Source organism: Polistes dominula, unplaced genomic scaffold, assembly GCF_049000335.1.
Source record: "Polistes dominula isolate Pdom_NZ unplaced genomic scaffold, Pdom_raw_medaka contig_24, whole genome shotgun sequence".
NCBI classification, from domain to species: Eukaryota; Metazoa; Arthropoda; class Insecta; order Hymenoptera; family Vespidae; genus Polistes; species Polistes dominula.
The window spans coordinates 6,310,009-6,335,457 of record NW_028301150.1 but is presented as its reverse complement, the minus strand read 5'-3'; the positions used below and the strand labels follow the sequence as shown (position 1 = coordinate 6,335,457).

The following is a 25,449-nucleotide window of genomic DNA, read 5'->3' as shown; positions in this document are numbered from 1 at the left end:
GAGTCAATAAATAATTAACTACGAAGGTTGGTTGACAAGTTTTGTTCTTATGTCGACAAATAAAAATTAGTTTTAGCGATAATAAAAATTGTTTCTAATGTTGTAGACTCAAAATTAATCATCCCATCCACATATGTACATATAGATATGTAAGTGGCATACTTACATATTCGTGCAATACATATGAAACCTATCCACGTACATTGAATAAGAACACTCGTATCGATCGAGTTGTTTCCTAAGAAAGAGCAAAAAAGATAGAAATACGGTTGAGAGATAGCGAGAAAGAGTCACGTTGTCCTCGCGTGTTGATACCGATAATTTTCCCCTCGGGAAAGAACGAAGACATCAGGAAACAGACTGTGGAAGACTTTAGAAACGACTTCGGGAACCTAACGCGCCATCAAAGTCACAGGGGCTTGGGGGTGGCAAAGAGAGGGATTGAGAAGGTGGAGGGAGGGTGGTGGTACCGTCCTACTCTTTCAGATAAGACTTTTATCGCTTACCTTGCGATATGAACGAGTATACAACTTGACTTCTACAAAGATTTAGAATATTCGAAATGTTTTACGCTACTCTAAATTTTTCTTTTCTATGTTCAATTAATGGGATTTCTTTTTGCTTTTTTTTTTTAATTTTTTTTTAATTTTCTTCTCATCTACGTTATATACTTTTTATTTTTATTCCAAATTTCACGCGAATAAATATATATATATATATATCAGAGTTAGATGAATATCAATTCAACATATTGGATCGTCCCAAAAAGTTCTTGTGTTTTTTTTTAATCAAGTTCTACACATATTCTATAATTTTATGAAAAAAAAAAATTAAAAAACAAAAAAATTTTATAAAACAAAGTTTTAAAGAGTAACTGATTTTTATACGAATTTACAAATTTTTATTTATATATTTTTATCTATATACTATATTATAGCAAAATATTAATAACAAAATAGCGAATATAGTAACGTAGGCAAGAAAAATTAAAATGGAGGTTAATGAGGGTTTAGTTTAAAAAAAATGGGGGAGGGGATTTGTTGTTTTTGAATTGGCAGAATCAGAGATAGAAAGTCAGTGTTATTGTGGAAAATTGAGCAGTCGTTGGAGTGGAGCGAAGTGGAAGAAAGATGGAGAAAAAGAGAGAAAGAGAGGCGCTTTTCTCAAAAGACTCATCGACGGTGATGCTCGTCACGTAAACCCGTAGTTCCGAGGGCGCCCAAGCACGGCCTGGAATACTGGAATACTAGTGGCGAGAGAATGTGCAGCGAATGCTTCGACGTGAATGAGAACGACAATATACATCTCACGTTTCTACTACGCGCTACCGTAATGCGTCTTTATTGTTACGTGTATGTGTGTGCACGTAACCTCACCGCGTTTAAATGTGTTGGTAAATGTACGCGCGTAGAAACGCGTGTAAAACGCGAGACTGTGATGCGACGTAAGCTTTTCACGGAAAGCGCAAACAAATGGGAAATTACGTGGATATCTTTCTTTCTTTTTTTATCCTTTTTTTTTATTTATTTTTTTTTCTCGTTAAATCTTTTCCTTCTTCAAGAGAATTGATTGTCAAACGTTCGTTCTCAGGCACGTAGTATCAACACAACGTGTTAACTTATGTGAAATATATATCATCGGTTATTTTATACAATAAAAATATAAGTCTCTCTATTTGACTTCCAACCAAAACGTCACGTAATCTTTGGCAATTTAATACAAACTTAGCTCTCAGAGAGACGTTTGAAAATTCCAAACTATTCGCTCTGGAGCCTTTTCAGCATTTCTTAGCCACTACCAACACACCACCATCCCATCAGCACTGCCGGCGGGTGTAACTCTTGAATATCGAGAACGCACGGGTTCGCGTTACGTGGCTCGCATTTGTAGACTACAGTGCGCGCACAGAATTTTAGATCACCGTATGTCCAGGAAAGACCTTTTTTTTAATTATTCCTATATTTCTATATATTCTATTTTCTCTTTTGTCAATTTTATACCGTCGGAAAAATATTTTATTTTATTTTATTTTATTTTATTTATTTATTTATTCCGTTATTCGATTTGATTGTTCTTCGACACAACAAACAAAATGTCCTTCGAGTTTACAAATGAATATTTTTTTTTATTAAAAAAAAACATTTCAAGGATACTCAATGGAAGAAAATTGAGAAAAAATATCTCGAAAGACTATTATTCTTATATCGTATTTTTTCAACGTATCAAATAAAATAAGAAAAAAAGATTTGCCTCCTGTGAGGTTTGAACTCACGACCCCTGGTTTACGAGACCAGTGCTCTGCCACTGAGCTAAAGAGGCTGATGATATAAATTTGTTAATTCACAATGTAAAGTGGTATTTATCAAATATTTTTATTATTATAAAAAAACATTTTATTATTATTACAAATAAAGATTATCTATTCTAAATTATAACAAAATAACGATTCAGTTTTAAATATTACGCTTGAAAACAATTTTCTATCAACGTCATTTTTAAATACCTTTATCAGCTTATTATACTTGATAATTAAATGATTGATTGATTGAATGATTGATTGATTGACTGATTGATTGATTGATTGATTGATTGATTGATTGATTGATTGATTGATTGATTGATTGATTGATCGATCGATCGATCGATCACTGAATGACATAATTATTTTTTAAATTGGGCTAAAACTATAAATGGATTTGTTTTAATTAGAAAAAAATGTTTTTTAAGATTTTTTCTTTTTCTTTGGATGATAGTGTTTAAAAATAATTTTGTCATGGCGCAGTCTCTTAGGCTTCCTTTTTAAGAAATGGTACGTGACGTAAAGCAGATGTCAGTCATCGCGCTTCCTGTTTTACTTCGTCGATCACAATGAAAGCCCACTTTTTGAGTTCCTTTGAGAAAAAAAGGGGGAAGGGTCACGCGTGAGCCCTCTTTTTTCTCTATGCGAGTGCGGAAAAGGGACAGATGTTGTCTACCGTCTTCAAGATTTCAGGGGACCCCTTCTTTTCAGTCAGTTCCAAACTCTGAGCTCTTTGAGACGCAATAAAGGATCCAACGGAACGCATTTACCTCTCTTTCTCTCTTTCCTGGGACTATTGTACGATTAAGCAGATGTTATACTATGAATGCGCAATGTATAACGTAAGACTCGCGAACAAAGGAATCGATTTACCTAGGGTTCCATGTGCATTTTTGCATTTTCCTCCGCATTGCCTCTTTCCATACAAATATTCTACGCGTTACATCAAGAAGACTACTGTAATCTTCTACTGTTCAATTTCAATTTAACATAATCCTATGTCATATTTCATTTGACGGACTCTATTCTTTTGCCAAACGTAACTAGATCAAGTATGCAGAATGTAGATATACATTATGTACTATGTACATCGTCGTTCAAATAATGACATATCGTGCTATTTAAATCTTCTTTTCAATGGATTACTTTTAAGAAATCCCTAATAAACATATATGCAAAGGTGTACCGATGCTATCGATTATTAACAAATGTTAACGAATCGAAAACAATGATAACCTTCAGAAATGATATTTCCCGCGTTATTTTTTACATTTTCTTTAAACGAAAGGAAACAAAAAGGAATGAAGGAATTCACGTAAGTGCAAGCACGTTCGAGAAGTTTCCCGTTGGATAAAAGCGGACTGACTCGGCATCCCTACGTTCCTCGGACTCCTCCGATTGTTTTCTCTCCACATATACACATAGATGGATTGTAGGAAGACGAAGAAGAAGAAAGAGAAGAAGAAAGAGAAGAAGAAGAAGAAGAAGAAGAAGAAGAAGAAGAAGAAGAAGAAGAAGAAGAAGAAGAAGAAGAAGAAGAAGAAGAAGAAGAAGAAGAAGAAGAAGAAGAAGAAGAAGAAGAAGAAGAGGACGAGAGATCTCCGTTCCGTACCCTTGAACCTAGAAAAGAGAGGAACGTTGCGCAGCGTTGCCGTGGTCTTGCAAGAAGACGGCATCGCGTCGCGTTTCGTCGCGCCCCTTCACGCCGTCCTCTTGATCGGGCATAGTCGGCAATCCTCGGCACTTCGCTTCGTTTCGTTTCCACTTTCTTCATTTATAATAGAAGGAATTCCTTCGTCGTCGCGTTGTTGTTGACTGGCGCGACGCCGAGTACCGCTGACATCAGCGTTACGCCAACAGGGACGCGTGCGGGACATCGTTATGTAAAAAATCAAACAAAAAGATAATCATTTACTACATCTTCGAATGAACATCTTTTTCTCTTTTGTTATTTTTTTTTTGTCAATTTGGCGGGATCATAGCTTTGTAACTCTGTATAGGTATTTTTAAAAGAATGATCATTATAAAATAAAAAATAGCCGGTGCGTTGTATTAATTTTGCATTCGAATAAAAAGAGAAAAAACTTGGATGCAAGAACAATATACTACAAGTTCCCTTCGACGCACGTGACAAATTTCGTCCGATTGAAGAGAACGTTGACCTTGGTCAAGCAAGCAGCCATTAAGCGAGCGACCATTGGGTACCGCGTGTTTCTTTGTAAAACTTACGTTTCCGCCGACGTTACCGCCAACGTTGCCGACGCAGAAAGTGACGTCACGTGCGCGCGAGCGCGTTACCAGCGGCAGTCGCGTTTACTCACCGTGTAATATTATGCGAAAAGCGTAGATAACGCGGTACGATTACGATGAAACGTGCACGATTGTGCGATTATTATATCGGTTAACGTGATGACGACGTCCTGCAGTATCGTTTTCAGCTTTGCTCGAGAATCTCTTTCTTCTTATTTCTTTTCTTTTTGTTGTAATTTCAACGACTTCTATTTTAAAATGTATTATCTTGCCGATGTCAGCGCCACCGACGAATACTTTCCGAACGATACCGATTATAATACACGCGATAAAAGCGTATCTTTTCGTGTATAATAACCAATATTACTGTGAGATAATAACACGAGCGCTTTTTATCTATTTACCATTCGTTTCTTTTTATTTATTTTCTTTTGCTTTTTCCTTACGGAAGAAAAAAACAAAGATGCTATTAAAAAAAATACATGACAATGACAAAAATATTTATCCAACTACTCGGTTTCTAGGCATCTCTCTCTCTCTCTCTCTTTCTTTCTTTCTTTTGTTTTCTTAGCTTATTTCTCTTTTTATCTCTTGTTCACACGCTCATGTGCCATTTACGAGGCAAACCGGTTCTATACTTTTTGCGAACTCCGGCTTCGCGAGAATGTTGATTTTTGCGACATATACCGCTGGGAACCTAACCTACATCGTTACTCGAGTGAGTTGAAAATGGTGCTTGGTGTTTCGATACCCTGTAGACCTTGAATATATCGAAGGCTTTTTATTATATGTGCATGCATATGTATGTATATACGTCTATCAACAGCACTGATTAATTAAATGTTTGCTATAAAAAGAAATTAAAATATATATGTTCGTTCTTTTTCCTTTTTTTCTATTGTTTTCTTTAAATAAAACGCGTAAAGAAAAACACAAGAATAAACAAATTTAAAAGATATATAACACAACACACTTATTTATGTACATATATCAGTACTTGCGATAGGGAATGCAACACGTGCCAATCTCGTGAATGTGTGAGAAAGAGTGGGATGTGTAAAATTGGTTGACGGGTGTGAAGAGGGAGGGTACAAGAGAGGTCGTCGGATAAGAGGAACCAATATGAAATTTAGTCACGACAGAAACATGAGTCGAATCGAGCACCGCTGTCGTCTGCAGGAGGAGGAGGAGGAGAAGGAGGAGAAGAAATGGAGGGAGGTTGATGGTTATTTTTTATTCAAGGCGCATATGCATCGCCGAAAATATTTTTACGCTATGTAATGCGTACGGCATACGCATGTGGCCCATTAGCGGTTAGCGCGACTATTGTTCTCACTAACCTACAACACTTTAGCTCATTGTCATGCTTTATTCGTGATGTTTTCCCTCCCCCTTTCCTACTCATCCACCTCGTCCTTCTCTTGAACGAAGGTGAGAGCTTTTGATAACTCCAAAAATAAACTGACTCAACCTTTAATTTTGTTGTAATGTATTAACTCATTTACTCAATTCTCTTGAACTTTTAAATAATCGACATAGGACATACATAAAAATTAATGAAATATATCATTTTATTCTTACTTATCATCATTTTGAAGATAATTTAAATTGTAACAAATGTTGTAGATTTTTTTTTAAGAGTGGGTTGAAATAAAAATAAATCGAAGTAAAGCAAGTATGTATGTTAAGTACCGAGGATTTGAAGACTGTTGGTGCACGCCAGGAACGCGCAGACGATGGTATCCAAGTATACGTGTGGCAGTTACAAACCGGTTCGACAAAACTTTCGAAAATTCCGGAATGACGTAGTAATTCTCTATCTTTCTCTCTTTCTTTCTCTTTCTCTTTTTTTCTTGCATGTTTTATAAATACATACATATGTAGGTACATACGTATAATCAAACGACGAGACGAACGGACTTGCTTTTTTCTGAATGGTTTTTTTTATTTATGTAAGAGTTACTACCATTTGAACTCTCTTTCAGTTGGCTATCGACGCTATTAATGAGTTTGATCGAGTTTTTGTCTTCTTCGAAAGTTAAATTACCTTATTCTATATCTGAGCCGTTCAGTGCACACATTGATTAACTCCATAAAACAAAAAGTTGAGAAATGCGATGAAATAATGTCATGTGTCATAAATAATGTATTACTTAGTATTCAATGGCTAACAAAATTTTTCCGTTTAATGGTGTTAATCTTTATTATTCAGGAAAGTTATTATAAATATAAAAAGTTATGATTATACCAAGTGCTTTGACACTTAAATTTAAGATTTTTCAAAAAGTGGAGTTAATCGATGTGTGCACTGAACGGCTCATCTAATAATTTATTTTCCTTGTTTTCTTCTGTTTTTTTTTTCAAAAATAATTTAATAATATAAAATAAGTTTCTCCAAAATAAGCTGTTCTCTATATGTACGAGGGGTGATTGACGAGTTTGAGCCTTAACAAAAAATAAAATTATTCAACCTACCTATGTATGATTGATTTGTATATATATATATATTTTTAATACTAATAGTATATATTTCAATGGATTATTTATATATTTTTTGTACTTACCTTAATTTATTTACAAAATAAATTACCACACTCAAAATGCACTAACATAAGATTGCACTATTGCATTTCTTGTTATAATATTCTATTGTTAATATCTTTAGAACTATTATTATCACCTTTAAAGTATTATGTATAAGTTGTATACATATGTATAAACGTGCATATGTTGTTATAATAATAAAAAGTATATCATTAAGCATATTATTAGCATTTTTCGAGCTATTATTTGTAATTTGCAGAAATGTATCGAAACGAATTGATCTGGTAAAATTTTTATTTTTATTAATATATTTATTTGTTATGAATTTTGTGCTACAATCGAAATACGCAAGAAAATTGGCACACATTCAAAAGTGCAACGAACGCTGCCATATTTTTTTACAATATATGTATAGTAAGTGTGTAGTGATCGACTTTATACAAATTAATGCTCTTTGCATAATCTTATTATCGTACGTATTATACGTAAATTTCTATACGGATTATCTCCTTCGGTAGAAAAAAGATGACAAAATTGGAAACAAATATACAACAGTGGCAGCAAAAAAATAAGAAGAAAAAAGCTCCGCACAAACAAAAATATTAAACTATTTTTTTTCCTTTATTACTTACATTACGTCGTCGTTTTCATCTTCGTCATCATCGTCATCATCGTCATTGGAACAAAAATTTTCATTCTGTGATTCAAACGAATCATTTTTCCGGTCGCTCGTAGTATAAACCTCTTCCATAATATTAATTTCTTTATGATCCCTCCAATCTTGAATTTCCTTTTGTAAAATCGCGATAGGATCTGTTTGCTCCTCGTAACTTTCGCTGTTCATTGATACAACGTAGTTTTTATTTTCCTTTTCTTTTAGCGTTCTAATTTCTTTGCGCGCAAACATTTTCACACTTCTTTTTGACATTTCTTTGATTTCTTTTACTTGTTTCCGGTTATAAAATTGCACTCTTGTCAAACTTCTTGTTCAAACTCGTAACACGAGGATATAAACTTTGGATAAATTCACTGAAAAACATTTAAACATTCTTACACTCTTACAATTTGGAGCGTTCTAGATGTTTTTATTTATTAGTTAAAAAAAGTTTTAAAAAGTTTAAAAACGGAACAATGTTAGTTGAAAATAAATGAACAGTAAAAAAAAGAAGATCGGACCGACGAAGGTCGTTATACGTTAAGAAAGTTTAAAATTGTAACAGATTGGTAATCTCTATTTTACCGACGTAGAAAAAGAAGCAACCGAATCACCGATAAACGAATGAACAAAATATTTTATATTCTTTTTTTTTTAGATAAACACCTAGATTAAGCTGAATCACATGTTTTATCGTAATTTCGAAAAATATTTTGTATAAACAAAGTCTTATTTGTTAAGCAAGCATAGATATTTCTATAATAAATTTAGATATCAAATAATAAACTCATTGGTGGCGCCATCTGTCTTTATAAGAAGTGTTTAATGAAAAACGCGCGTGTTCATTATTCATTCGTTTTACAAAAATATTAACAAATTCATTAAACAAATTATATGATTTTATTAAAATTCCGTTGATATAAATAAGAAAGTATAACAAAGAACATAAATATTTAATCGACACTTTTGTTTGTTTTTTCTAACAGTTGGAACGATTCAAATAATTAATTATTTGGGTTTTAAAAGAGAACCCTTATTCATTACCTGATAGTAATATGCGAATATAAATAATAAAACTAAGAACTTTTTATTCACATTCTTTTATATTGACTATATTGATATATTATTTATATCTAATAATAATAATAATTTGCAAAATTGATTTTGTTCACTTTAAGAAAATTTCTTCACTTTGTAAGCTTGGATTAGTTTCTGACACGATTTTAGAAGCAGTCGTAGTACAGCACTGCGAATAAGAAAATATTTTTTCTTTCCTTTTCTTTCTATTATTTTCCTGCTTCTGATTAGTTGATTCTGTAATATCACAGGAAACTATGTTTAGAAACAAATAGGAACTTTCCTGTTATAAGGATCACTCTGATTGGCTATTACTTTTGACTTGGTATAAGGCAATGATAACCATGGAGACTAGACAAGGAGCACGATCTCCATGTATACAAATAGGATATAGAAAATAAAAGGGCGCCCGTGTTCTCTTTGTATCAAAATGGAAGGGGAATAAGGCGGCAGTTTAAAAAAAAATTATAATACGAAACTAAGGGTAATCATTTAGGTTGTTCAAGTATAAATAATTAAAATTAAATAAATAATTATTTAATAATCGTAAAAAAATGAGTAAATAGTAGTAATAATAATAATAATAATAATAATAATAATAATAATAATAATAAATTTAGATTAAATCCTAATCATTTAGAAAATATAGTATTAAATGTAAATTTTATTGATAATAAAATTCAGTCAGATAAAAGTAATGGTTACTGTATTTTTTCAATAATTATTTACTATACAAAGTTAAAAATATAAGTAAAATACTAATATTAATAGTCATGGAGACTAAATAAGGAGCACGAACTAATACCTTTGGTACTTTAAAAAACATAGGTTTTTTAAAATTCGATTCCCGTCTTCGTATGAGATCAGTTGCACTTCCACTATTGCAATTTTTAACTGCGCACACCCTGCCCATTTTTATATTTATAATTTTTATTAATCTTATTTTTAATATTTTAATTTTGTTATTATTTTTTGTTTACATACAAATATTAGGGTTAAGAACTATTTGCTCACTTCATGCATCGGTATGTTACTATATTCAAAACAGTACAGAAGGAATATTAGCGACACTAGTGGTGAAACAAGAAAACTTAAATATAAAATTTAAGTGGACAGATTTTGGCAATTAATACGTTTGAGATCGTGTTCCTTGTCTAGTCTATATGATGATAACGATTAACTCGCTTAGTAATATGGAAGTGAGAGCAATATTAAATAAAGACTGCATTTAAATTTGTTTAGTCTTATATGTAAATTCTAACCTCAAGTTTTCTTATGTGACAATATTAATTTTTAATTACGAAACATTGGAATAAATTTATTAAACAAAATGGCTATGCAAGTTCCTGCTGAAGTAAAGTTAGATGAAATTCAGACTGTATGTATTTATCAATATAAAATGTTTCTTTTAAATTGATATTCTATTTGTAGGTTATCACAATTATTATTTTTGTTGATATTTATATATTTCTAGTTTAAAAACTTCATAACGTCTTACAACAAATTATCCGAGATTTGTTTTATTGACTGCATAACCGATTTTACGACACGTGATGTTAAACCAAAGGAAGAAAAGTGTGCCCTTAACTGTATGGAAAAATATTTGAAAATGAACCAACGAGTTTCCCAGCGATTCCAAGAATTTCAAATACTTGCCAATGAAAATATAATTGCGGCTGAAAAGAAACTTGGACGGATATAATGTCGAAGAAAAATGTGTGTTTCATGTATAAAGCATATTGATATAAATATTATATGATTTCGCTAAATGAAATGTTAAAATATTGTATTGAATTTATTTTGTACTAAATATCATGACAGTTAGATACAAATTTAATATTTTCAAATATAAGCTCAAATATGGGTTTGCTCTAATTTTATAAAAGAATTAACCCATTATGGATGGATAATTTAAATGATTTTTAATGTAAGGTATGGTGTTTAAATTAAATTTATAGAAATCTCAAATAATATTCTAAGAAACCATTCCGATCTTATTTGTGTTTAATTGTTACCAAAGAAAAAATGATACATGTTTATGTTATGAGTTTTTACAAATTTATATACTGTATGATCTACATATAGTATTAATAGATGTTTCACGTATACTAATTATCATTCAAAATAATGCAATATGCTATGCTAATAAGAAAAATTATTATTATTATTAATTGGCGTTAGAAACTCGAAAGTTCATTGCCGCAAATACCAAATCCCGCCACTGTTCCCGTCCCTGAGCGCGATCCTACCATTCGCGGTCTTCGTATCGTATTTTTTTAGATCCCTTCTAATATTATCCTTCCATCTACGTCTCGGTCTACCTAGTGGTCTTTTCCCGTTTGGTATACCGACCAATATTTTGTGCGCCGTTCGATCCTCCTCCAAGCTCGCCACGTGACCAGCCCACCTTAATCGACGTGATTTTACTACGTTGATAATGTACGGTTTGTTTGTAATAAGAAAAATACAAATTGTTATTTACGTTCAGAATCATAAAACTTACTCTATGCACAGTAAATTATTATCATTAACACGTTCCGTGCCAAGCCCTTTTTACCTGACTTGTCACTCAAGCCATTTAATTTTGCTTTAACAAAATCAACCACATTACATGTAATTATAAATTATTGTAAATATAACAATTAAACAAACTTATGTGCTTTGTTCTATATTGCATTTTGTATAATGCATCAATATTTTAATAGGAATACTTTTTTACAGAATTAAATTTGTTATAAACATATATTTTCAGCGCATTGAATAAATATGTGTAATAGTAAGTGTACCACCGATGGTACATGTGGCCTGAAGAACAAGTTTAATGTGTACAACCGGTGGTACACGTGGCACACGGAACGTGTTAATGAACTTATTTATTATTATTTTATATTTTGTACCAACTTTAAAGCTGCATTGGACTATAGTAGAGATTAAATCTAGAAAAAAAATCCCAATTTTGGTATTAAATCGTTATTATAATACATCAATTCTAAAATATCTACTTAATCTTATTAATAGTAAGCAGGTTATCTGTCTATTTATATATTAAAAAACAAACTAATACAAAGTGATCCATATAATTTAACTCGATTTTGAATGTCCAAAATCTTGACATTTTGGTTTTCCATGTATTTCAATTTCCATATTATTGGAGTCCCAATCAAATTGTGGAAAACTTATTGATTGCAGCGGCATAGTATCTTGTGTTTGTTGGACAATTTGCGTACCAAAACTTGTACTAGAAATATGTTGTTCGTGACATTGCATCATTGAATCGGGATTAGGTGAGTTAGGAGGTGTCTTTCTTAATCTTTTGTAATCAGAAAATCTGTTTAAAGACACTTGATCCACGCATACAGCTTGAGTTGTGTGTAATGTTTTATATAATATTGGACAACCTAAATCGCCTTTTAAACTTAAACTATATAAATTGGCAAGACGACGTAACTTCTCCCTTTCAGCTTGGCGCATAGGATGTAATTTAAGTTCGCTTTGAGTTGGATCTTGTAAAAATCTTGACACTTTTTCATTCGCTGACGTAATGATGGAATATCCAGGTTTATTATCTACGTGACGACGACCAGCTCGAATTTCTCTACCAGTAAAACCTTCGCGAATTCGTTTCACTTTTTGTCTATACCTTTTTCTGCTTTCGTCGGTAGAATGTTCGAAGCTACCGTGTAATATCATTTGGAATGTCGAATCTGTTCCTATTTTATCTTCACTCGTACTGTCTCCATCATCCCACCAATTTGATTCCACTATCCAGTCAGATTGTTCGTCGTCTCCTAAAAGATAAAAAAAAGCAAACAAAAATCAAATACATACGTTTAACGAAAAGCGACCAATATTTACCTTCGCGATCTTCGTCATTTGTGATTATACCATTTTCGGAATCGCTAGAAGAAATACTTGAACTCGATATACGAGAGCAATCTACAGTCTCTTCACCTTGTATCTTCCCCCGAACTTTAGACTTTGATGTTCTGTTTGGTTTTAAAGAACGCATTTCACAATCAGTAGAACGTTCTCTACATGATCTCTTACGTTTTCCACACCTAACAATAAAAATATTTAATACGTAACTTGATCAAGATTAATTGTAATACAATTATTTTGGTGCAAATAAATTTTGTAAAATCGCTATTTTACCATATGGCTTCGTATTTATTTTTACAATCGTTCTTAAGAACCCGCTTTTTTCCGCCTAAAGAGGTCGACATAATGGTAACTGTTTGAGATGTAGACGGATTAGAGTCAGAATCGACAGCCATCTTCTTGAATTTCCTTTTACGCCTGGTGTTAGTCCTTGGTATGAAATTTTCATTGACAGAATCGCTCTCTATGTTGCTTACATTATTCAGATTGGAAAACCTTGCAAATCTTTTAGTTTGATTGGTGTCATCGCTGTCTGACTGATATTTAGAAGGTGTTGAATTTTTTAGAATACGAATATCGCAAACGGAAGATGAACTATCATCCGAGTGTTTGCTTATATTCAGCGAGGCTGTAAAGAAAATGTGATTCTTATCGAACAACTTAATCTCAAATCTTGAATAAACTATTATTCAAAGATTACATTTAAATGTAATTCAACTTCTTGTACATTGATATTTATAGAAAGACAATCTTGACAACAATCCACTGTATACCTCGTAGAAGCAAACTGTAATTAATGTTGTCATAGAATTAGATTGATTGATATTCCGTATCTTCAACTTTTAATTTTAAAAAATCAAAATATATGTGCTCTATCATTTAAAAAATTTTTAATTACTTTCTATTGCTTTATATACCCTTGCACTTACGGATATTTCCCGTTGAACGAGCTCTCCTCCTTATACCCCATCTACGTCTGACATTAGCACTGTTACTACTTTCTTCAAGCGCAATGGTCAAATCATGCACAAGTGCCTCCATTTTTACTCTTAAGCCTGCTGGTACTGCTTTTAGAACACGCTCCATTTGAAGGATGCGTTTAATTCTAAAAAAAAAAAAAAAACAAGCAACTAAGTTATATTACAAACATTTGAAAATTAATTGAATATTAAATACAAAATGCAGCAGTAAAGTGTGATCATTTTTTAACTTATTTTTATACCTTTGTACACATACAATTTTTCTTTCATTTTTATTCAATATAAAAAATAAAATTTTATATGAACACACTTGTTTTATCAATCACATAACATATTAAAAAAAACACAATTTTTATTTACTAACGTCATTTATTAACACTACATAAGAAAATATCAAAAATCGAATAAAATAATGTATGCATATTTTCTATATCAATAGTAAATAAATTCTCACATGTACACCTAAATACTCAAGAAATACTCGTATTTCAATAAATTCAATCAATATGCAATTTAAATGATATTATAAACTGTCACGTTTACAGACCTTGTATGTAAGTTGCAAGTAGTTGGTTGAACTTTAAACTAATATCATCGTAAAACAATAATTTAATTCTCTGGTCGAATAAAAAGGGGAAAGAAAACAAAAAGGAAAAAAAAAGGAAAGACAAATGTCGAACCAGTCAATTTTATTCGTCTTATTAGTCTCCTATCTTTTAACTCAGAGTGGTGCACACTTGTAATAAGGGGAAATAGGATAATGACCGTATACTTCTGTGTATACGTCGCGTGATTGTATGATGCAGGTATGTGTGTGGCGCAGTAGTCAAATCAAGTTAATAGACAAATATGTGCAGGTATGTTGCCGATATTTTTTTTTTTATCTCAATATAATTGTTATAAAAATTTGTCATTAATTATTCTTTGATTTTTCAATAACTTTATTCACAATATGTAACATAATTATTCCATAATTATCGTATACATATAAGTTACACAACTGTTATTATATACATCATGCATACATTCATATATAAATATTTTAATAATTTGCTTTTATAAATAAAACTTTGAATTTAGCCAATAGAACATAAACGAGCTTTCGAAAAGGTTCATTTAATTTTGCGAAATAATGCAAAAATTGCAAATGTTAGATAGCAGCCAATGAAGAAGAAGATGGAATGCTATCCAATTACGTGCATGATAGGATAAAATTGAAAATACAAAAATTTTCATTTGAATAAAACAAAAAAAAAAGAAAGAATTCTATAACTAACAAGATTTCTTACGTTGCGCTGGTAATAATAAAGAATTAATCATTATAAAAGAACACAAAGTATAATTATAAAGGGTAGAAAAAAAAGGAGAGTTTTTATTGGACATTGGGAGATGATTGAATGTGACACATAAGAAAAAAGGGTAGGAAGAAAATACGAGTTTTGATTGGTCGATTGGAAGATGACTGGCATTGGAAAAGCAGTAAGCAGGGTTGCCATAGAAATTCGACCCAAGTGTTAACAGTTCCTCGGTGCTGTTTCCGGTTTAGCGTTACACGGACGCTCCGCACCTCCTGAAAGTTTTCGTTTTCCCCTTTGTCGTGGTTTTCGGCCGTAAGAAACTCGTCATCATTGATTCAACTTGATAGTTTTAAAGTTACGTATTAATACGAATGAAGTGAGAAAGAGTGTTAAGATATAAACGATCTAATTGTTGAAACGTGATGAACGAAAAGAGGTGGAGAAGTCGAGAAGTTGATGAGGGACGGCGGGGCCTAGTGTTCGTGTAAATAGCGCGTAGTGGCAGTGTGTGCGCGCCCGTTCTGCGCATCCTCGGATAGATGAGCGCGGCTTTGCGTTATCTAGACGTATAAAGTTATTTTGTTGTTTCTACGTTGCATTTTTTTTTATATACATCATTGAAAATAATTGTCGTTCGAAGGAACCTTGTTAAGGGATAACAAGGCAATATTGAACATCTATATCTTTTTTTCCTTTATTGGTCATCTTGCTCTTTTGGATATTTTACTTTCTCATCCCGCTTGATCTTTCTTTCTCTCTTCCTCCCTTCTTTCCTCTGTTTCCTTCTCTTTAGCTCTCTCTCTCTCTCTCTCTGTCACTCTCTCTCTCTTTTACTCCGTCTACCCCTTCTCACTGTCGGCGTTCTTCGTGATAAACGAGGATAGGGCTAAGGACGTGTCGCGTGGTTGGTCCCGCGGGTGGGGGGGGACCGCAGAATGGACAGCACCAATGCGAATGGCGGGAACGCTAAAGTGGCGCGCGACGTTTCTAACCTAGACAGTATTACCAGTATGCCGGAGTTACAGGAATCTGAAAACAAGACAACCCTCGACGACGCTGTCGCCGATACTGTTGTCGATACCGCGATCGATACAGCAGTCGATACTGCGATCGATACCGTTACCGATACTGTTCCTGGTAACGCTGCTGACACCGCCATGGATGTCGATATGGACGGTCAAGAAGTGAACGGTGATTTGAAGGATTCTGTTAATAAGAATCCTCCTACAACGGTTAAAACTAAATTGCGCAAGTTTAAGGCCAATTCAACGAGTAGCATCGATAACGACATAAACCTTTCCACTGCGAGAGGAGGATGCAAACGTAAGCTTTCCGAACCTGATGATGCTAGTTCCGATGAATCCACTGGATTTAATGGATTCGATTTACAAGGAGCAGATGAACTGGACACAGGAAGTCATGTTTTAAGAAAGCTTATTGGTAAAAAAGCAAAACTTTTTATTTTTTTTCTTGTTATTATGATATTTTAATATTTAGAAATTATCTGTTTAAATTCAGTCCCAACTTTGGACAAATAGTTATAGTAATCAGTCATTAATATTTAAAAGTATTTTTACAATTTGATCTTTTATATAGATTTTATTATTTTAGTCTTTTTTTTATTATATATTTATGTTTTTCTTTGACCATAGCTGAAGCAGAAATTGCAGAGGCTCAGCATGCAAAACGCTATAGGTATATGATACCAATGAAGAGTTATGATGGTAGGAAAGACGATGATCAAGACTCGGATGATAATAAAATGCGTATATATGAAATGGACCCATTATTTGATATGGACAAGATAAAAAAAGAAAGAGAATCCGATTCAGATTCTATCGGTCTATCTAATAGTTTAGAATTAGACATGGAACAGCAAAGAGCTGAAGAATCTTCCACTAAGTCGGTCAACTCATCGTCTAGTACAAGTAGTCCTTCAGGAATGTCGCTAAAATCTAAAGGGGGTCGGATGTCACGCGGTGCCAGTCCTGGGAGTGCTATGAAACAAAAATTGACAATAGATATGTCTGATCCCGCTTTCAAGGAACCATTCAAGTATGGCTGGAAACGTGAATTGGTTTACAGAGCAAGTAATGATTCTAACCTTAAGCGAATGGCAGATATTTATTATTATACGCCAAAGGGGAAAAAAGTAAGAAGTTTTAGAGAAGTAGCCGAATTTCGTAAGTTAATTTTCTTTTCACTAAATCAATATATATCTTTTTTTTTGTGTACCATAAATTAATGATGCACTTTGTAATTTACAATTTTTTCACTAATTCTTTTTTTTTGTTTTTTGTTTCTTTATTTTTTTTTTTATTGTAGTACATTCAAGAGAATTAACAATTGATAATTTTACATTCTTCAAAGAACCTATTGGCTTAGATGATCCCGAAAAAGAAATTATTCGAGACGCGAAAAGGATAAGGGTAAATATTATTTGTTTTTTTAAATATATATTTAATTTCAAATTTAAACTGTTTATTATGTTTATATCTTGAGCTAAACTATATATAATTATGGGGACGGGGGAACATTATAGGGTTCAATAGGACTTTCACCTACGCCATCAAGGAGATCTTTCAACACTAAGAAAGTATCTTCACGGAAACCGGTTGAAGAACAAGTTTCTGCATCATCACCGGCATCAACAGCTCCACAAACGACAGCATCAATGACACCTGCGAAAACTTCTTCTAGATCACCAAAAACATCTAGCAGTTTCAAAGTTAAAGTGCCTGCAAAGAAAACTCCTCAAATAAGTATGTATCCACTTGTATAAGATATTAAAATTTTTTTTAGTTTTTTCTTGTATTATGAATATATTAGTTTATACATGCTCATAAATATTATTACTTATATATAGTATCATAAAAATATTCTAATAATTGTTCTCTTTGAACAATGCATAGCAGAAATAAAACCATCAACAGAGGAAAAAGAAATGTTACCTCCACAACGAAATGCAACGAGTACAAGAAGAAGTCAACATACAGCTGAGAAAGCAACACCTGCTAAAAGCAAAAGATTGTCTACGTAAGTACTTAATTTGTCTCTTCTTTTTTTCTAGAATGAGATGTATATATTTAGCCAACAAATATGTTTGCCGTTTTGTTTATGAATCCAATGTAAATAACACAGGGTTTTATGAAGAAGTGAATTTTTTTACAAAATTTCAGGAAAATCATATGATGCAGTTTTTATAATTGCTATGTGTTATAGAAGGAAGCGCTTGGTTCTTTTTTTGGTTCGATTTCCTATGAAATTGCGAATTTAGGATTAATAGAAAATACAATTGAATATTTTTCTTCGCTTTTTCTAGAAACTTATTACAGCTATAATAATTTAGTTAATTAACATCTTACTAGGCGATCGTGGATATATATATATATATATATAAGGCAGGACACATATATTTTAGAAGCAGTTAACTTCTATAATTTTCATAACACTACATATTTACCCAATTCTTTCTATTATCCCATAAATCCTTATTGCCTGTTTTAAATTCTCCTTTCTATTTTCCCCCTATCAACGCACATCTTACAGGCCCAAAGTTCAAGAACCATGCAGTATAAGATGTTCAACAAGTATGGGACTGATTCCCAGCTTACAGTGTCGCGTATGCCTGTGCTTATATCATCCTGAGTGCGTAGATGGCTTGGAATTTTCAGGAAGTGATGATTATATTTGCAAGGTAGGTATTATATATATTACATTGATCATGTATTATTGGAAAAGTATATAATTGTTTCTAAATACAAAGAATGATTTCTTTTTCATTTATATATTTTCTCTATTTTAATTGACTTTAACTCTATTTGTGTTGTAGAATTGTCAACAAGATTCTACAGAAAGTCATCAACATCAATCAATGAATCCGTCTTTAACACCACCTCCATTAATTCCGATAAGCTTGTTAGGCACACAAAATGCAAAACAAAAGTCGCAAACAGGTTTAATTCCACCTAAATTACAAAGAATTCCAAAGTCAGAGAACACAGATATACAATCGCGTAGTACTAACAAATTTTCAAAAACAGCTACCTCAACAAGTTCGTCTTCGTCGTCGGATAAACAGGAGGATAGTTGGTTTCCTCAATCAGAGAATGAATTTTTGCCAAATCACGATGGAGGACTATTACCAAAACCACAAAACATTGCTTTAATGGGAGGGAAAAAATATATAGTTGTACCAAAGAATAACTCTATGGCGGTTCAACCCGCTATTACGGTAAAACCTGATAAAATTGGTGACAAACCGCCAATGTTGCAAGAAAGCTCTTTAATTGATCTATCCAATACAATGGAAAATTCGACTATTACAAATTTAGGTATTTCATCTTCCAAAAAAATATCCGGTGCCTCCAATGATATGACTGAAAATATCTATGATAAAGAATTATCGAAAGACGTTTCTATGTCGTGCGGATCTTCTGACGACACGAATGAAACGTCGGACAGTAATATAAATAAAAATATTTTGAATGTACCTGTGTCAGAAAATGTAACTTCAAGTGCAAAGGCATATTCGTCTATGGAAACAAGAAGAAAGAGTACTAGGTCACCGTATAGAAAGACAATGTCTTCTACAACACGAAATAATAGAAATAATACATTGAATCTGGACAGTGAAGTAACTAGAACAAATACAAAAATAGCAATTAATAGAAATGTAGTGAGGATGGGTAATAGGTAAGTGTTTTTTAAAAACATATGAGCATAGGCATTCTTATTTTACTTTATTCTGTCAAGCTTGTTCTACGAATAAGTTTTAATTTAAGGCAACTCTCTTTTGAGGTTTTGGCAGTTGCTTTGTACATATTGTATTTACAAGATCAGTATGCTATGCCTTTACAAAAAAATAATAAGAACATAATGGCATCAGTAGCCTCTTTCTCTGTCTTTCTTTTTTTCTCTCTCTCTCTCTTTTTCTCAACAGTTTAATGAAATATTATATGTTATAGTTGCTTTTATAAAGAAAGCTTTAACGTGCATCGCGAAATAATGAATAATAATGCAGCGAGAGAAGAAACTATTCATAATGTAATTATGTTTTAAAGAATAATTATAAAAAGTAGATTATATTATTTATACGCATACTATATTATACGAATACATTTGGGAGATACTTGTTTTGAATTGTAAATGCAATATATACTGGTGTCTATTATATTTGCAAATATAAAACATATATATATATATATAATATATATAGATTTATATATAAAAAAATGAATTTGATTTTATCTTATGATCGAAGCACACTGCCTTAGCTTCTTAGAAATGCAGCCAAAATCTTGACTAATATTCGTCAAAAAAAAAAAAGAAAGAAAAAAGAAGCAATGATTATGTACTCTGATCATTGTGGGTTATCTGTAATTGTAGTATTAAAGTAAAGATTTAAACTTGGTAAATATCTAAGCAATGTTAAAAACATAATTTGTCATTGTGTTGATAATAAAATTTATTCTATTTGTTCGAAAGAAATTGTTTTTAATACTGTAAGAGTATAACTCGATAATATTGATAACGTTTCTTTATATTAATACTACAATTATAGATACAGCTATTGATAAGTGCTTCATTAAAAAAAATCTAATTCATTTTTACTTTTTATATTTACAGATATAATGACATGTGCGAGCAGAAAATCAAAAAAAAAATCTTAGTGCGTTTTCCCAACAAAATCGTCCTATATGTCCTTCTCCTCTATCCTGTATATTTCATATTTTTCTTTTCTTTCACTATTTTTATTTATTATATTATCGTCATTCATTTTAAGATACTACCATGTAATATATAATTAGATTCATCGTCTATATTTCTCTAATATCTTTTTTTTCCAATTTTTATCTACTTAACGCATAAAATGTCACTTATATTATATTTGAAACAAATATTTACAAATTGGCAACTGCTTATATTATCTATGAAAAGAAAAACAATTAAATAAGTAAATAAATAATGTGGAATCAAAAATCAAATAAAATAGGTATTGTGAGAAAGTTGACCGGAGGACCCTGGATTGGATAGCTCAAAGGTTAGAGCAGTCGCCTGGAAAACGGAAGACCCAAATTTGATTACTGATCCAGTCAGTCCAACGGTCCAAATTTTTTCACAAATCCTATAATAAATAAATAAAAAATATCAGAATATATCAATAACAAAAGGTATTTGCCATATTTGTTATTGCTTTATATCCATGTATAGTATATATTTATATGAAAAAATATATTTATATATATAGTTTAGCGAATGATAAAGTTGCTATATAATAATGTATTCAAATCATATATATATATAATGAAAAACGGTATCGACGAACATATTATATTTTAATTAACAGAATAATTACCTTGTTTTTTTCAGAAGACAAAACAAAAACAAACAAGAGTCAAACATACAGCATCACTTCATGGACAATGTATGCGCGGGTTATCATGCATTGCTACGAATTTTTCAATATCTAAAAGTGCAAGAATTATTACGCGCTTCTCGTGTTTGTAAAATGTGGCGAGATTTAGCTGCACATCCTTCTTTATGGAAAACTGTAAGAATGAAGAATAGCCAAGTGACGGATTGGGATGGTTTAGCAGATACGCTACAAAGACACGGTACGCAGCATTTGGATCTCAGGAAAATGCTTGTAGCAGGAGACTCTGATGGTATTTGGAGAAAGTTTTTAAATGTAATACCCAGAGTTACCAGCCTAGTTAAGTTGGAGCTGTGTAGATGTCCTGTCGTGGTAGTAGAAGAAGTTATTAGAACTTGTCCGCAATTACAAGTATTGAGCGCAATGTCAATCAAATGTGATACTTTGAATCTAAAATCTATTGGTAATATTAAACAATGCCAGGAATTGAGATTCAAAGCAATAAGTGGAATGTCTTTGCCAGAAGATCTTACATCGTTAAAAGAATTAACACAATTGACACATTTGGTAAGTTATCTTCCAATAAAATAATATATTATGATGCTATACTTGAGTAATTACCCATTTCTTTACTAATTGTTACTATCACTTATAGAGTTTAACATCGGTTAAAGAACTTGGAAAAAAGAAAATTGATACAATACAGATATTGGTAAAATTAGAAACATTGGAATTGGGAGAGTGCTCCGATTTTCCAGATAGATTTGGAACATCAGTTTTAATGAAATTGCAAAAATTGGAACGTCTACGGCTTGAAAAGGGTCAAGGTTCTTGTTGTACATTTGACATCTTAGAAGGTGTTTCTAAATTGCCACTTTTAAACCAAATGGAACTAGTTAATTTTGACGTAAAAAATGGTTTCGATAAATGTCTTGCCAAATGCAGAAATATCAAGAGGTTATTGATCATACCTACCTACATATCACAATCGGCTACTTCTAATAACATGGTTCTCGGCGGTGTTACCGAATTGTCACATAATTTAACACATTTCGTTTGGGGCGTTACGCTTGAATTGCTAAGAGTTACTGAATTATTTGTCGATCAATGCAATTTGATGAACAAACAGGTTATTGGAGATTCTATACCAGTTTTGAAACCAGTACCCTGTTTGAGATTAATCGAAGAAGTTGAGGATGAAAATGATAATCAAAGAGGTATATTTAATTGCTTTAATAATTACGAAGCTTATTTTCCTATCGTTTATGCTACTGAGATTGAATTGATTGAATTATTTGACAAATACAAATAAGTCTTAATTAAAATAAAATAAAACCCTATTTCATTTTATTTTTACAGGTGAAGATAGGCAATTAAATATGGCGAGTCCGCAGGTTGATATTTTACCGTTACCGCAACTTCAAAAACTTCTTTTGACTGCATTACCTAAGACACGTGTTAAAATATTGAAAATTCCTTTCCATGCTACATGGCGACAGAGCATTTCTGATACAACTTCCCAATAAACAAAAGATAAGAGATTTATATATATATATATATATATATATATATATATATATATATATATATATATATATATAAAATGTGTATCAAAGAAAAATTTAAATGTAAAAGAAATCACAAATTATTCGACACGCGTACGTGTTTTAAAGTTTTGTAAATTTAACTTTATAGTGTTTGCACAATCAATTACAATGTTTATAACTTGGATGAGAAGTAATTTATATATTTATGTACTGTGAGTTTTATAGCCCTCAACAATTTCTCTCTCTCTCTCTCTCTCTCTATCTCTCTATCTCTCTATCTCTTTCACAACGTATTGGTACATTGTACAGCTAGTTATCAATGGCACAGTGCCACAGGTAAAGATTTTGTGATAATTACAAAATCATATTAAGTGTACGTGATGATGATACTTTAGTTATAAATATTTTCAATTTAATTACAAAATTCTGCCTTTATAGTTTAGAGTTATATATCGCACTTTTTATCCGTACAAAAATGTTTAAGTAATATAACAATTTATCTCGAAGGTGCTGTGATATGTACCTATCTACGTTCATGTCATCCAAGTTAATTTATATAAAGTTCTGAATAAATATTCAATTGATTATAGTTACAGAAAATACACTCGGAGCCCAAAGAATGATCAAATTACAAACAAATTTAATTTAAAATTGCTCCGAGTGAAAAGTAATTTCTTTTGTTTCTACAAATATTGTGAAACTATATAAAATAAAATATGATCGCTTCTGTTAAAGAAAGAAAAACAAATTCCTTTCAAAATATATAAATATAATGTTGATTTTTTACTTCGGGTAGAAGGACAAATCTAATCATTATGGTTAATCTATAAGACTATTTAGTCATTAAATTGTATAAAATAACGGTATATATAATAATATTATTACTATTAATAATTATTATTATTAGTTATTATTATTATTATTACCATAACTATATCTGTATTTTTAATAATTAAGATACTAGTTTTCCGCTGCAAAGAGTCTACGATTGAAATTAAAAAATAATGCTGCAGATGTGTAATATAATTATAATTTTGTTTCACTGTGCATAAGCAATATAAATAACATAAAGGAAGCTTATCGCGGTTGATCTGTACTCTAGTACAAATTACGTAGTTATAAGTTTCATCCGTTGGATATCTAAATATGTTTACAGATCGTGGGTGTTAAATCTACTTTTATTATTTTTTTGTTTGTTTGTTCATTCGTTCGTTTTTTTTTATTACGATAAAAAATAAATAAGCAATAAGTAATATTAATTTGTAAAATCAAGTACTTAGTACTAAGCAACTCGAGAATATTATATCGTGTTGCTTATTTTCTGCAAAGAATACTGCATATACCGATTTTGAAATTGTGTTCTTTTGTTTTTTAAAAAGATTAATTAAATTAAATTAAAATGCGTAAGGTTTGCAGTTGAATGTTATTATTGGTTATTGTATTAATACAGGTAGATGATTGTTGTGTTATTCGTTGCTGGTTTTTTCTCTTATTTTCATTGCAACGAATTTGTTTTGCTTTGCAGCGTGAAAAATCAAATTTATTAACTGTTTTATGATAACAGTTTAATTAATTATACAGAAATCTTAACGATTGAGTGACATTAAAGGGGCTCTTTAGGTATGCTCTTCTTTGTATGAAAGATTTTGCGAACTGATAGATATATGTATAAGAAAAAGTAATAATAGACCCCAAGATTTTAACAAAACAAAATTATAGATATTACATGTAACAAGATTAATATTCTGTATTCTTTTATTACATTTATTCAACATCATTTGATTGCTAGTTTTACTTATTAATGTTTTTTTCTCTTTCATTTTAATAATGTAAATAAAACATACACAATTGTTTAATATATTACATATTTTAATAGATTTTATTTTAAACAAAAAATACATCATGTGATCCCGATAATATACATTTTTTTGTACAAAATATTAACAACTATTTGAATAGACTTATTAATAATAATAATAATAATAATAATAATAATAATAATAATAATAAAATGTAAAATAGTAAGCATAATATAGAGTAGAAAATGCTGTGCTTTTTTTTTAAGTATAATTTTATCGACGATACATTATAAGACTATTTAAAACAAAAGATATTAATCTTTAGGAGAGACCCCTTAGTGTAAATATTATCTTATTATTAATAATAATAGATATAAATTTCTAAAATAATTTTGTATATACAAAGTGAGGAAAAAAGTAATACCACCAAGACATTTATCTGCACAACCTTATACAAATTATTACAAGTAATAATATAATGTAAAAGAACAAAAAATAATGATAATGTTTCATTTCATTTATATGAAATAAATAAGAAGATTTTTAAAAGAAAATTTTGTTGCACAATAGGACTCAACTAATTGCAGTTATAACCCTTTGAATTTGTTCATACAAAAAAATTCATATAATTCATACAAATTATAAAATTGATATATTTTTAGTGAAAATGTTAATATTTAATAATAATATTGTATAAATCTTGTAATATCAATAATTTTTTATTCATAAATAATTAATTAATTCA

The 25,449-nt window shown here is 31.1% G+C and overlaps 4 protein-coding genes and 1 non-coding gene across 10 annotated transcripts; 2 read left to right on the top strand and 3 right to left on the bottom strand.

Moving 5' to 3' along the window:
• Positions 1–166: 166 nt before the first annotated feature.
• On the bottom strand, positions 167–9,750 carry LOC149030832 (uncharacterized). 2 transcript variants are annotated; one of them, XM_089177748.1, is made up of 3 exons: positions 8,793–9,750; positions 7,726–8,122; positions 2,356–4,135 (listed from the first exon to the last, which is right to left on the bottom strand). In XM_089177748.1, the coding sequence occupies exons 2-3, from the start codon at positions 8,019–8,021 to the stop codon at positions 4,000–4,002; spliced, it is 432 nt and encodes a 143-aa protein (XP_089033874.1). In that variant the 5' UTR covers positions 8,022–8,122; positions 8,793–9,750; the 3' UTR covers positions 2,356–3,999. The 2 variants fall into 2 exon arrangements, 1 of the variants encoding a protein (XP_089033874.1); XR_016178357.1 differs by lacking the exon at positions 8,793–9,750 and having other exon boundaries at positions 167–4,135; positions 4,529–7,866.
• On the bottom strand, positions 2,248–2,319 carry TRNAT-CGU (transfer RNA threonine (anticodon CGU)). Its single transcript has one exon. It is a non-coding gene; the product is annotated as a tRNA-Thr (tRNA).
• Positions 9,751–9,947: 197 nt separating the features above from the next.
• On the top strand, positions 9,948–10,607 carry Tim9a (translocase of inner membrane 9). The gene is made up of 2 exons (XM_015321514.2): positions 9,948–10,203; positions 10,300–10,607. Exons 1-2 carry the CDS (start codon positions 10,156–10,158, stop codon positions 10,525–10,527), a joined length of 276 nt encoding a protein of 91 aa, XP_015177000.1. The 5' UTR covers positions 9,948–10,155; the 3' UTR covers positions 10,528–10,607.
• A 204-nt stretch (positions 10,608–10,811) lies between these two features.
• LOC107066670 (G patch domain-containing protein 2-like) lies at positions 10,812–14,435 on the bottom strand. 2 transcript variants are annotated; one of them, XM_089177740.1, is made up of 6 exons: positions 14,232–14,435; positions 13,634–13,809; positions 13,432–13,491; positions 12,978–13,332; positions 12,681–12,883; positions 10,812–12,613 (listed from the first exon to the last, which is right to left on the bottom strand). In XM_089177740.1, the coding sequence occupies exons 2-6, from the start codon at positions 13,788–13,790 to the stop codon at positions 11,907–11,909; spliced, it is 1,482 nt and encodes a 493-aa protein (XP_089033866.1). In that variant the 5' UTR covers positions 13,791–13,809; positions 14,232–14,435; the 3' UTR covers positions 10,812–11,906. The 2 variants fall into 2 exon arrangements, with proteins under 2 accessions (XP_089033866.1, XP_015176997.1); XM_015321511.2 differs by lacking the exon at positions 13,432–13,491 and having other exon boundaries at positions 14,232–14,431.
• Positions 14,436–14,922: 487 nt separating this feature from the next.
• LOC107066587 (uncharacterized) lies at positions 14,923–25,258 on the top strand. 4 transcript variants are annotated; one of them, XM_089177731.1, is made up of 11 exons: positions 14,923–16,422; positions 16,635–17,165; positions 17,308–17,411; positions 17,525–17,744; positions 17,895–18,018; positions 18,532–18,679; positions 18,815–19,677; positions 21,355–21,925; positions 22,014–22,575; positions 22,718–22,915; positions 22,960–25,258. In XM_089177731.1, the coding sequence occupies exons 1-10, from the start codon at positions 15,918–15,920 to the stop codon at positions 22,882–22,884; spliced, it is 3,795 nt and encodes a 1,264-aa protein (XP_089033857.1). In that variant the 5' UTR covers positions 14,923–15,917; the 3' UTR covers positions 22,885–22,915; positions 22,960–25,258. The 4 variants fall into 4 exon arrangements, with proteins under 4 accessions (XP_089033857.1, XP_015176837.1, XP_015176836.1 ...); XM_015321351.2 differs by having other exon boundaries at positions 17,353–17,411; positions 22,718–25,258; XM_015321350.2 differs by having other exon boundaries at positions 17,898–18,018; positions 22,718–25,258.
• Positions 25,259–25,449: the final 191 nt, after the last annotated feature.

What these genes read in the sequence shown, in the direction of transcription:
- LOC149030832 (XM_089177748.1), bottom strand. Translation starts at nt 8,021, where the DNA reads ATGTCAAAAAGAAGTGTGAAAATGTTTGCGCGCAAAGAAATTAGAACG. An exon ending in GATGAAAACGACGACGTAAT is followed by an intron (nt 4,136 to 7,725) that starts GTAAGTAATAAA and finishes CGCTGATGTCAG; the next exon opens with CGGTACTCGGCGTCGCGCCA.
- Tim9a (XM_015321514.2), top strand. Translation starts at nt 10,156, where the DNA reads ATGGCTATGCAAGTTCCTGCTGAAGTAAAGTTAGATGAAATTCAGACT. An exon ending in AGTTAGATGAAATTCAGACT is followed by an intron (nt 10,204 to 10,299) that starts GTATGTATTTAT and finishes ATATATTTCTAG; the next exon opens with TTTAAAAACTTCATAACGTC.
- LOC107066670 (XM_089177740.1), bottom strand. Translation starts at nt 13,790, where the DNA reads ATGGAGCGTGTTCTAAAAGCAGTACCAGCAGGCTTAAGAGTAAAAATG. An exon ending in TCGTTCAACGGGAAATATCC is followed by an intron (nt 13,492 to 13,633) that starts GTAAGTGCAAGG and finishes CATTAATTACAG; the next exon opens with TTTGCTTCTACGAGGTATAC. An exon ending in AAATGACGAAGATCGCGAAG is followed by an intron (nt 12,614 to 12,680) that starts GTAAATATTGGT and finishes TTTATCTTTTAG; the next exon opens with GAGACGACGAACAATCTGAC.
- LOC107066587 (XM_089177731.1), top strand. Translation starts at nt 15,918, where the DNA reads ATGGACAGCACCAATGCGAATGGCGGGAACGCTAAAGTGGCGCGCGAC. An exon ending in AAAGAAAACTCCTCAAATAA is followed by an intron (nt 17,745 to 17,894) that starts GTATGTATCCAC and finishes AACAATGCATAG; the next exon opens with CAGAAATAAAACCATCAACA. An exon ending in TAACACAATTGACACATTTG is followed by an intron (nt 21,926 to 22,013) that starts GTAAGTTATCTT and finishes TATCACTTATAG; the next exon opens with AGTTTAACATCGGTTAAAGA.